This window comes from Carassius carassius, chromosome 42 (genome assembly GCF_963082965.1).
Source record: "Carassius carassius chromosome 42, fCarCar2.1, whole genome shotgun sequence".
Taxonomy (NCBI): Eukaryota; Metazoa; Chordata; class Actinopteri; order Cypriniformes; family Cyprinidae; genus Carassius; species Carassius carassius.
In genome coordinates this window covers 1,612,501-1,625,000 of record NC_081796.1, presented here as the reverse complement: position 1 = coordinate 1,625,000, position 12,500 = coordinate 1,612,501, and the positions used below count along the sequence as shown (strand labels likewise).

The 12,500-nt window shown below is 35.4% G+C and overlaps 2 protein-coding genes across 5 annotated transcripts in view; both read right to left on the bottom strand.

Annotated features, from left to right (window-relative positions):
• Nucleotides 1-9,419, bottom strand: part of LOC132124045 (piezo-type mechanosensitive ion channel component 2) — a 141,585-nt gene extending 132,166 nt beyond the window's left edge. For all 4 annotated transcript variants that reach the window (XM_059534798.1, XM_059534800.1, XM_059534799.1 and 1 more), the window contains exon 1: nucleotides 8,975-9,419. In XM_059534798.1, the coding sequence (XP_059390781.1) occupies nucleotides 8,975-9,050 (76 nt within the window). In that variant the 5' untranslated portion in view covers nucleotides 9,051-9,419. The remainder of the gene's footprint in view (nucleotides 1-8,974) is intronic.
• A 2,273-nt stretch (nucleotides 9,420-11,692) lies between these two features.
• Nucleotides 11,693-12,500, bottom strand: part of impa2 (inositol monophosphatase 2) — a 23,495-nt gene continuing 22,687 nt past the window's right edge. Inside the window, exon 8 of the mRNA XM_059534494.1 lies at nucleotides 11,693-12,106. Coding sequence (XP_059390477.1) covers nucleotides 11,988-12,106 — 119 coding nt within the window. The 3' untranslated portion in view covers nucleotides 11,693-11,987. The remainder of the gene's footprint in view (nucleotides 12,107-12,500) is intronic.

The window sequence follows — 12,500 nt, the reverse complement described above, 5'->3', positions numbered from 1 at the left end:
CTTCTCCTTCAAAATGTCCTGCCAGACAATGTAAGAAAAAGAAAGAAAGAAAGAAAGAAAGAAAGAAACTTAAATATATATATATATATATATATATATATATATATATATATATATATTCAGTGTCGTCTGTTCTGCATGAGAAAAAAACACAACATTATAAAATGCTATTTAAAATAGCTTTACTCTCAACTTGTTGACATTTTATTAGAATAATTTATAAATAAATGATGTTATATATTGGTGGAAAGGGCTTTGGTGATGCTCAAGGAAAATGATGCGACACTTATTAATTAATGGAAATGAATGAATACCCACAAAGGAATATAATATTGTTTCCTCCCCCAGCTCTGGTGTTTGTTGCTACACGTGTTTGAGTGTAGTGTCTCTTCCCCTCTTGATCACAGATGAGCCACACCTGAGCGGAGCCTGTTCTTGCAATATAAAAGGCTTCCTGATCATTTCTGAAGGAGCACCCCGAGAGTCTGCAGTGCACATCCGTGCTTGCTGGCTTTGAAAATTGCCGTTCAGCCGTCCACCCGGCAGTAGAAAACGTTCCGCGTTTGCAGTTTTTGTTTTGTTTTGTTTGCTGATTGTTAAGCAACCTTTCTAATATCCATTCTGTCTAAATAAAATCCCTTATATTATTGTTGATACGAGCTGTTCGGTGTGCGTCTCTCCTTTATGTTAAGGGTGGTGTCCGACCGCCCGTAACAAATATACTTTACACACGCACGCACACACACACACGCACACACACACACATAGATATATATCTACACACACACACACACACACACACACACACACACACACACATGGATATATATCTACACACACACACACACACACACACACACATGGATATATATCTACACACACACACACACACACACACACATGGATATATATCTACACACACACACAAACACACACACACATGGATATATATCTACACACACACACACACACACAGATATATATCTACACACACACACAGACACACAGACACACACACACACACACACACACATGGATATATATCTATACACACACACACACACATAGATATATATCTACACACACACACACACACACAGACACACACACACACACACACACACACACATGGATATATATCTACACACACACACACACACACACATGGATATATATCTACACACACACACACACACACACATAGATATATATCTACACACACACACACACACACACACACACATGGATATATATCTACACACACACACACACACACACATAGATATATATCTACACACACACAGACACACAGACACACACACACACACACACACACATGGATATATATCTATACACACACACACACACACACATAGATATATATCTACACACACACACACACACACGCACACATGGATATATATCTACACACACACACACACATGGATATATATCTACACACACACACACACACACACACACACACATGGATATATATCTACACACACACACACACACACACACACACACACACACACACACACATGGATATATATCTACACACACACACACACACACACACACACACACATAGATATATATCTACACACACACACACACACACACACATGGATATATATCTACACACACACACACACACACACACACACACACACACACACACACATGGATATATATCTACACACACACACACACACACATAGATATATATCTACACACACACACACACACACACACATGGATATATATCTACACACACACACATAGATATATATCTACACACACACACACACATAGATATATATCTACACACACACACACACACACACACACACATAGATATATATCTACACACACACACACACACACACACACACACACATGGATATATATCTACACACACACACATAGATATATATCTACACACACACACACACACACACACACACACACACACACACACACACACACTGTAAACATACACTGAAAAAAGCACCTGTAAGATCTGAGAAAAAAAAACGAGAAACACACTGAATTAAAATACATTTTGAAGAAAAAAGAGGGTAAATTTGATTTCAAAAACAGCCCTGTTTGAGTTTAAATGCCACTGGAGGTTAATGTTTTTTACTTCTTGAACAGCTGAGACATCAAAATGTCTGAAAAAAAAGCTGAAATAAAATCCAGAATGAAGAGCTGCAGTAAGGAAGGAAGGATATATGATCTAAAAGTCTAAACCTTAGTTAAACGTGTGAGCGCCTCAGACGTCCAGCGGCAGAGAACAGCAGCGCTCCGAGGCTACGAGAGAAACGCTCCGAGGCTAGCTCTCGCTCGGCCAGCGTCACACAAAAGCTCTTTCAGGAGGTCGAAGGTATTTCAGAGGGTGAGCTGTCAGATTACAGACGGGAAACGTTTCAGATAAAACTCCATGAATAGTCCTACTATGCAGCCTGAGAAGAAAAAGCAACACGCAGAAGGTATTTCATATACAACGGACTCCCTCTGGAAATGAAATATGGCAACATACATGTGATTAAACGCGGCGATCTCGCCTCGGATATGATATGGAAAACTTTACAACACTTTGATGTGTGATCTATATCATGCATCATTGTGACAAGCGATAGGCTTTGAGAAGAAATCTCCACCGTCTCCTTCAAACTCCAAGACATCATTAACATTTAGAGTTGTGCTGTCTGGACGAGCTCAAGCAGAACTAAACCTCTCCTCAGTGGAAGAGAGAGAGGCGTGCCAGCTGTGCTACAAATCAAGCTGATTTTCTGCCGGAGAATGGCTGATATTTCACGACTCATTCAGCTCTTCTAATCCTGAGAGCTTTTGTCCATGTCTAGGGTGGCACCCTGACGGGATTCAGACACAAAGGAGCACGGAGACGCGAGACAAAGCTCCAGTGAAGCCCCGAGTCTGAGGAAGACCTGGCTAAATGGAGCATGAGTCGAAACGCTGTCTGTGCCATCATCCGTATGAATGTAGCTCCTGACAGAATTAAGGTGCAGTCGATCCTGGGATCTCAATACCAATCTGTACTTTATTTCCATGATAGTTAAAGTTAGTGACGTAATTTCACTGAGTTGACCGACTAAAGTGATTTCTGTGTGAGCTGTGCTTCATACATCTCTACAAGACTGACAATAGATAATGAACTTTAGTGTGCAATTCAGACTCGTTCAGACCAAGAGCGATAACTATAATAACATCTAAAACTATAACTGTAACTATATTAGTGTCCACAGCAATGAACAATAATGCTGCAGTTTTATCATCTGCCACTTTAAATGCTCAAGTGCATTAAACTGGATTCTGATTGGCTGTCAAAGTTTTTAAGTTTAGTTTAAGTGATTCCAGCAAACGGTTATCATTTTTAAATAAAACTAAAATGAAAACAAATAAATAAATGCTTTACTTGTTATAAAACAAGTGTAACATAAAATAAAGGTAACACTAACACTTTAAATGCATTAAAAAAAATTTGAATGCATGTTTATAGACATGCATTGCATGATCTCATGAATATTTGTAACACAGTTATAATACATTATCATTACACCTTTATAACGTATAAATGCATTAAAACACGAGAAACAAACCTTCAAATATTATAATGCATTGGGTTAAAATTATATATGAAATGATATAATGCATTACAACACCCATTATGAATGTTTTTTAATGTAATACACATTAATGTTTTAAGTAAAGTTTTACCATAAAGGTTAACTAAAATAAAATAAAATAAACTTGATTTCCCCTATTTGCCAAAGCAACTTTTTTCAGTTTAACTTGATGTACTAAAACGACTAAAACTGAAAAAAAAAATGTATAAACATAAAAAAAAAAGTCTAAAAAATGACATTGACATGATAGAAAAATATGAAGTGAAAACATATTTATAAAATATAACAGTATCTCAGTGACAATATCATTATCAGCTATTTAAACATCACCATTATCATTATCTTTATAGTTATTGCTCTTGGTTTTTCATGAACTGATGTTGAACTGCCACTCACTGGACATTTCACTTTAAAAGTGTCACGCAACGAGCAAGAAGCAACATAAAGGTTAGCAGAAGTGCATGGCTTCCAATAGGTCTGGGTTGCTTGATATTCAACATGGGACTTGACTTGATTTATCTTTGGAAGTCATTGGATTGTGAAAAGAAATGGGCATTGCATTCCAGCACACAGACCAGAATACAAGTGTGCTTAAAATGAGCTACTGACTGGCACAATCTGTCTGGAGAAGTAAACAGGGCCATTCTGACTTCAGATTTTGACTTTAACAACATGTTGTTTCATTTGAGCTTGGCAATCATTTACCAAACAAATCATGTTTGCTTTCAAACAACAGGAAAGCCTTCAGATGCACTAAAGTTACAGCCGTGTCTACTAGTGAGTGCTCTGGGACTTCATACTGAGCCGTTTAGAGGAATAATGAGAGCATGACTGTGTACAGCATGTCAACCTCGTCTTTAATGTTTCAAACGACATTAAAAGACTCTGCAAAGCCACAAATGAAGCAGCTGTCTAACAAAACAGCATGTGTGGTTTAACCAGCTCCAAACTCTGGTTTATACACAACCGAGAGACGTGGACTTCTCAAGAAGACCTTCATAGTGTACTTGAGGAGCTGAAATATAAACGCTTTAACATTGTTATGTTCAGAAGTGTCAGATTGCAATTAATGTTTCAACGTAATGCAAAGTTTGCATACGGGTGGACGACGTTCTGCCGTTAGAAAGCATGAAGAGAGTCTTATAGATAAAGAAGCAGCCGCAGATATTTGATGCTGGACGTTTAAGATGCATGTTTGTGAATCACATCATCCTATGAAAGGAACCCACTGCTGTTTACTTCCTGTATGTGTGCAATCTAAATATTTCCCAGAAGTGCAATAAAATATTTAGGTATACCGAGATCTGCGTTCACCTCAGTCAGCGTCCCACCCAAGAGCGTTTACAGAAATCACTTCACCTTGTGTTTATGATGCTTAACTTATTGACCTGATACCGATAACATTTAAAAAACCATTCCTTTGGTTAAAAGAGAAAGCCAGTGCTTTAGTTGGATTTGACTTTATTATTTACCTAACCCTCTTTGGGAAAGATGTGCAACTCAAAACGGATGGTTTGTGTTCTCAAAAGAGCAGGATTTGACCTTTACATCATCCTTGAGAAGGAAAGAAAGATGGAAATACACTATATCTAAGTCCAAATAGTGCAATGCCTCGATGTTTGCTGCCTTCAAACTCAAGGCATTTTTTGCAATTACATAAAATGACCATAAGTCCTCTATTTCAACATGTCCTGCTGAATGGCTGGTGATTATGACATATATATATATACAAATATTATATTTATCACAACTATTTAACGAACGAATGTAAACAACTTGTTTGTTCACAATTAAACTCCACAGAGTTCAATTTAAAGCATCATTAAATCGTTTTTTTCCCCAAATTGTTTATTTTGCATTAATTTTTGGGGGGATTTTGTGTTTAATGACTGAATGCAAATTTAATGCAAAAACAGTTTCTAATGAAATAAATTAATACAACTTTAATAATTTAATAAATCTTATTTTAAATGAAAATAGAAACATTAATTTAAAACAAAACATTGCAGTTTTTTTTTGACAAATAAGATGCTGCATGAAAGAATAGTATAAATTAAAACATGCATTAAAACAAATAAGCATTGGTAACTCTTTATTTTAAGGATCAAATATGTATATTAATATATATAATATGTATATCAATGTCTTATTCTGTATGACCATATTCTAGATCCCACACCTGAACTTAACAACTACCTTACTGACTATTAATAAAGGAGTTATTGAAGGAAAACTCTCAATTAATATTCACTATGTGTTTACTTTGAGAAGTACCTTTTAATATACACAACAGTATTATAAAACCAAACTTTTATTTTGACGGTCAGTCATCAAGATCTGTGTGTTCAGTGTGTTCCTCTCAGATGAAGGAGATGACGTTCATGTCTCATAGATGTGTGAGTGTGTTTGAGTTTGTGTCTCAGATTAAACTAACAGCGTGCAGGCGTTGTGAATGTTCAACCGATCGTGGTGTGTGTGAAGAACACAACTGAACACAGTGGTCAAAGACATCCAGCTAGTGCATGTTTACAAAGAGTCAATGGAAAATACAAAAACACATTCTGTATGAGCGGCCCTGAGCAACCATCATGACACATCTCAAACAACTGAACTGAAACACTCACAGATGATGACATGCTGCTACGCTAAAGACACAACACTCATGCACGACTATTATGCAACCAGCCTCCGCTATCTCCAGTTTAAACCAGCTAAAGAATGCTTGATGCAATGCATTCTGGGATCACCATGAAGAGTTACTGCTTTACAAATGAGTTATCGCAAAAAGCAACATGATTTTATCTGCAGCGTCTATGTTGGTGACTAGGTACAGCTCTGTGTTATGTAGGCTGACTGTTCTCTCTCTGAGCTTGCTTCAGTTGGGCGTTTTATCACAAATAAACAGTCTCTGGTGTTTCTGAAGAATGGGGCGTACCAGTGCGCTGTGGGAACGCACAGATCTGGACTGTTAGCGGTCTGTGGCAGGGGCCTTAAGAAGTTCAAGCCCTCACTATCTGTGAAAACACTGTGCATGAGTCACACCAGGCAGATGTTCGGCAGACAGTCAACACTATCAGGATGCAGATGTTTCGCTCAAAAACAGACAACTGAGAGTGTAAATACCAAGTATTGTGTAAGTGATCTCTGTGTGAGAGAGAGAGAGACAGGAAGAGCTGCTCGACGCTGATAGACAGAAGCTCTCTGCTTTCACACTCATGCTTACTTTAACCGGACAGCGTGTTTGGACCAACCCTGAGTGCTCTATCACTCATCTCAGATGAAAAGATGCTCAGCTCAAAAAAAATTAAATAAAAAATGCACAAACAAAAAATATCACATGCAACAACCAAATCCAATCAAAAGCAAAAACAGCAAATAAATGAAAGCTACAAGAGTTAAAAGTAATAATGCACGCATGTACTTAATATGTAACAGTAGCATATTACTGCATTAATAATATGGCCGCATTTTGTCTATATTGTAACAAATTTACTTTATTTAACAAATCGCAACATGCATCATGAGTTTATTTAAACAATGCACTGCGTTTAAAGTTGTGAAGCTTATGCTTAGATGATAATGTATTCTGTTATTTACAGTCCTAAAATAATACAGGACCATAAGTCTACATACAGTACGGTCAGTAAAACTGACTGTTAAGCTTTACAGTGTGTAGAAATGGTTACTGATGAGATATTTTAAATATTAATCACAAAACAGACTAAAATTACTATTAACAGAATAATACCGTAAAAAATACCATAGAAATGACCATAACATGAAAACAGATCTAAAACAAGACACATTCAATATGCAGAAATATTTATTTTTTTCAATTACACTGATAGCAATTATTGAATATTAGTATTTGTATAATTGTAAAAAAAAATATTTTAAACTAAATTAACTGAATTAAACTACATTAAATGTAAATAAATATTTTTATAAATATTATTTGTTGTTTATTTTTCTCTTTAATACTTCCCTGGGAACACATGATAAGTAAAAATTGATTTAACTTAAGCAACTTAAGTTGCTTTGGATAAAAGCATCTGCTAAATGCATAAATTTAATTTAATTTAATTTAATTTAATTTAATTTAATTTAATTTAATTTAATTTAATTTATACAGTACAGACCAAAAGTTTGGAAACATTACTATTTTTAATGTTTTTGAAAGAAGTTTCTTCTGCTCATCAAGACTGCATTTATTCGATCAAAAATACAGAAAAAAACTGTAATATTGTGAAATATTATTACAGCTTAAAATAATAGTTTTCTATTTGAATATACTTTAAAAAAAATAATTTATTCCTGTGATGCAAAGCTGAATTTTCAGCATCTTTACTCCAGCCTTCAGTGTCACATGTAACATCAGTCGATCACATGATCATTTAGAAATCATTCTAATATTCTGATTTATTATGAGTGTTGAAACAGTTCTGCTGTCTCATATATTTGATCAATAAAAGGTTAAAAACAACTGCATTTATTCAAAAAAATATATATTTATTTATATATATATATAATAATATATTTTCTTTACTATCACTTTTTATCAATTTAACACATCCTTGCTGAATAAACGTATTGATTTTATTTTTTAAAAAAAAGAAAGAAAAAAAATTACTGACCCCAAATTACTGACCAGTAGTGTATATTGTTACAAAATATTTATATTTTAAAAACATAGCTTTTTTTTTTTTTTTACTTTTTATTCATCAAAGTATCCTAAAAAAGTATCACGTTCTGAAAAAATATTAAGCAGCAGAAGTGTTTCCAACTTTGATCATGAATCATCATATTAGAATGATTTCTAAAGGATCCTGTGATAATGATCCTAAAAATTCAGCTTTGCATCACAGAAATAAATAATCATTTAAAGTATAATACATTTAAAAACAATTATTTTAAATTGTAATAATATTTCACAATATTACATTTTTTTCTGTATTTTTGATCAAATAAATGCAGGCTTGATGAGCAGAAGAAACTTCTTTCAAAAACATTAAAAATAGTAATGTTTACAAACTTTTGGTCTGTACTGTATATATATATATATATATATATATATATATATATATATATATATATATATAACCCCATTTAATTAAAATATAGTAAATTAAATTAACTTAATTATATAAAATGTAAATTAATATAAATACATATTTTTTTTAAATAATAATAATTATTTCTATTATATATATATATATATATATATATATCTTTTTTTTTTTTTTATAAAACGACCATATGTATGTGAGTTTAATAAACATATGAAACCAGTATCAGTGTGTATTTGTTTCAGGGTTCAGTACCTGCGGCCAGACACACTGGCAGGAGCAGTCTGAAGATGAGTCCACACACCAACTCCGAGGCCATCCTCCTCCTCATATCACCACAGAAGTGAGAGCAGATGCTGAATGGAGAAGTGTTTGAGCAGAGTGTGGCCCCAGCTCATGATCCGCTCCGGCCCTCAGGAGCCCGACTCAGTTCAGTCTAGTCCTCATATAGTCCCCACAGACTGAACAGCTGTAGAATCCCGCAGATCTGATATTCGTCCTCTGAGCAGCGGGTCTTCTCACCTGTTGACAGGAGAGATCATGCTGCTTTTCAGACGCCCTGCATCACATCAACAAGCTGTGAACGCGCTCGTGCCGAGTCCTCTAGAGTTCCCCCGGAGCGCGTGACTCTTATATCCCCGTCCTGCGCGCGCTCCACAGCTGTGCCTCTCTGGCATCTGGACGCACCTCTTCTCCGAGGACCACCCTGCAGAACTGACAGATGACTCCACCATTCAGGAGTCTTGGGGAAGACGAGGGCTGGAGTTTGGAGGGGAAGGGGTGGAGGCTCGGGGCTTCAGCAGAGAACAAGAAAACTATACATCAAACTTTTGGTGATAGTTTGTCTGAGGCTGTATCAGTCAAATGTACATTTATATTTTATAGTATATATTTTCAATTACAAAAAAAAATGTTTTGGTGGCGCTTGTAAAGTAATGTTTGATGTAAACTTAAATCAGTCGTATTAGACAGACTGCAGCGCCACCTGCAGAGCGTCGAAGGAACACACCACAGACTCTTCTGCTTGCGTGCAGAAACATTTTTAACTAAATACATAGACTTGTGTGTGTGTGTGTTTGAAACTTTTCCATCTCATTATAGCATTTCCATGCATAAAAAAGAGAAAAATCTTAATTAGTGTTCTTGTTCTTCAGTAAAAAAAGTTGTCTTCTCCAGATGTTCACTGATGGACTGCAGTGCTTTGGATTATTGTGATGTTATTGTGACTCTCATTCTGACGGCACCCACTCACTGCAGAGACACTGATGCAATGCTACATGCTACAAATCAACTAGATCTCAGATGGCACACTTTCATTTATGGTTGTTAATAAGATTAATGTTAATAAGTCTGTGGGTCTGGAGAAGGGAATACTCTGAGGACGCCGAGGGGCAGTGATGGTTGTTTCTTCATGGTTTAACTATATATTAAAATGAATTTAGAAAGCTTTTCCAAAGCTGTGGAGACACCTGGAGACTGTGGACGGATCGAATTGAGGCTGCGCTGAAGGGGACAATAAAACTCTGCCAAAATTCAGCTGTATATTTCCAAGAGCTCTTGCATGTGTATTTAAACAAAAAAAATTGATTGACAGCTGAATCCGTGACCACTTTTTTTAAAGAGATCCAGCATAATAATGAAATCAAAAATGTCTTGGATGGAAACCAAATGCAGCAGTGCTTGAATAAAGCCCAGATGAGAGTATTGAAGAAGGAGCCTGAAACCACACAGAATTAATAACTTCATTAATTAACAGATTAGATAAATGAAACTGAGGAAACCTCTCTCAGACGAAGAAAGCCTCAAATTAAAATATGCACAAAGACAGTTATTAGAAACCTGATATGGCTCATTTTAATTGAATAATGACTGGACAGCATTTATTTTGGTTTATGTTTTTAATATTTGGATAACTAGAGGAGTGTTGCCCTACACACAGGGATTACATCAAGATCAACACAGCAGGAAAAACTATCAAAACTGGCAGTGAAAAACTCAAATCTCCACACATTTATACAATATTAGATCTGCAGATCATCCAGTATTAAAAAAAAAACCCACACACATAAAAATGTAAAATACAGGTTAAAACTGCAGTGTGTCCGGAAACCTTTTATAGAACCACAAGGATTTGCTTCGGTGAAGAAGTATTGGATTTTAGACCTCTTGATTGAGAAATTAACAATTTCAGCTTCTGCATATGATCAAATTACGTATGAACTAGATATTTATTATGATTATTATTCAATATTGTTTTGACATGTATTCCAGTAGAAAGAAAAATCCTAAATGTGTAAAACAAGATAAATGTTTACCTTTTTCTTCAAAATCTTTTAAAAGGCCAATTTGACAAAAAAAAAAAAAATATATATATATATATATATATAATTTATTTATTTATACTATATACTGTACAATACTTTTAAAAAATTTGAAAACATCACTGTTTTTAAATGTTTTGATGTAGTTTCTTTTGTTCATCAAGGCTGTATTTATTTGATCAAAAATCAGAAAAAAAGAGTAAAATAGTGAAATATTATTATATTTTCTTATTATATTATAATTATATATTATTATTATATTTTCAGCATCATTCCTCCGGTCTTCAGTGTCACATGATCTTCAGAACTCATTAATAATTAAACTGTTATTCCAAATTGTTTTTACAGTTTGTTTTTAGATCAAATAAATACAGCCTTGGTGAGCATAAAAGGCTTCATTAAAAACATTTAAAATCATAACGTTTCTCTTTTTGATAATGACGTTTAGATATTTAACAGGAATACATTTGATTGATTAAGGAAGGATTTGAGCAGCGTTTGTTCACAGAAAGCTAGGTAATCTTTAGCTATATCTAAACGAACAGTTTAATTCCTGAGTGGTGATCTGATTAGCGGTGAGTATTTCACTACTGTAATATCTGCAGGAATCATAACCAGCTGCTCTTCTTCGATCCAAAGCAGGTATTGAGTTTGGCATCATCAGCATCCTTGTGATTTCAAGGCATCTGAAGCCACTTCCAGTGTTTCACATGCCAACATTATTTCCATGGATCAAGCAATTTCATAAACTACAAGGTAGACAAAGTTAAATATGGTGGTGGTTCCAGTGATTACAATTTATATGTGTTTAAACCAATGTTTCCAGTGACCTAACATAGAAATCTGATGATGTTAAACTGATGGAGGTGTTAAAAGGAGACTGCAGCTGTGATGTGGCAGGATTGTGTGTTCCGAGGTAAAAGGCTTAGGATGGGGTCAGAGGTCACTCAGGGGTCAGTGTCGTCACGGCCGTAGTTTATGGGATGCAGCTGCTTGACCACATAGTCTGCGATCTGACGCGTCCCAGCGGCCACCACCCGTCTCGACATGAGGTCGAGCGGGCCTCCTAACACACACACACACACACACACACACACACACACACACACACACACACACACACAGCAATGAACTAATGAAGACCAACCAATAAACACTTTGAGAATATATCAGCATTTTAATGACATCTTAATTACAAAACCAAAGCATAGTCTCAGACTACGAAAGCATGCCTGGGCTTTAAATATGTCAGTGCCATTGATCTGACTCAAGATGCACACCTGTAATGTTTTCTTCTCAGGCACTGAATGTCCTGCCTAAACCTGGATTGACCTAAAGCCTGTCTGTGAAAGCAGGCCATTGCATTTGTTTTGATTAGTACATTAAATGCTTTTTCTATGAGACTTTCTCATGTTGTTAAAAAGAAAAAGGAGAGTAACGTTACTAAACTCAAGTAATCT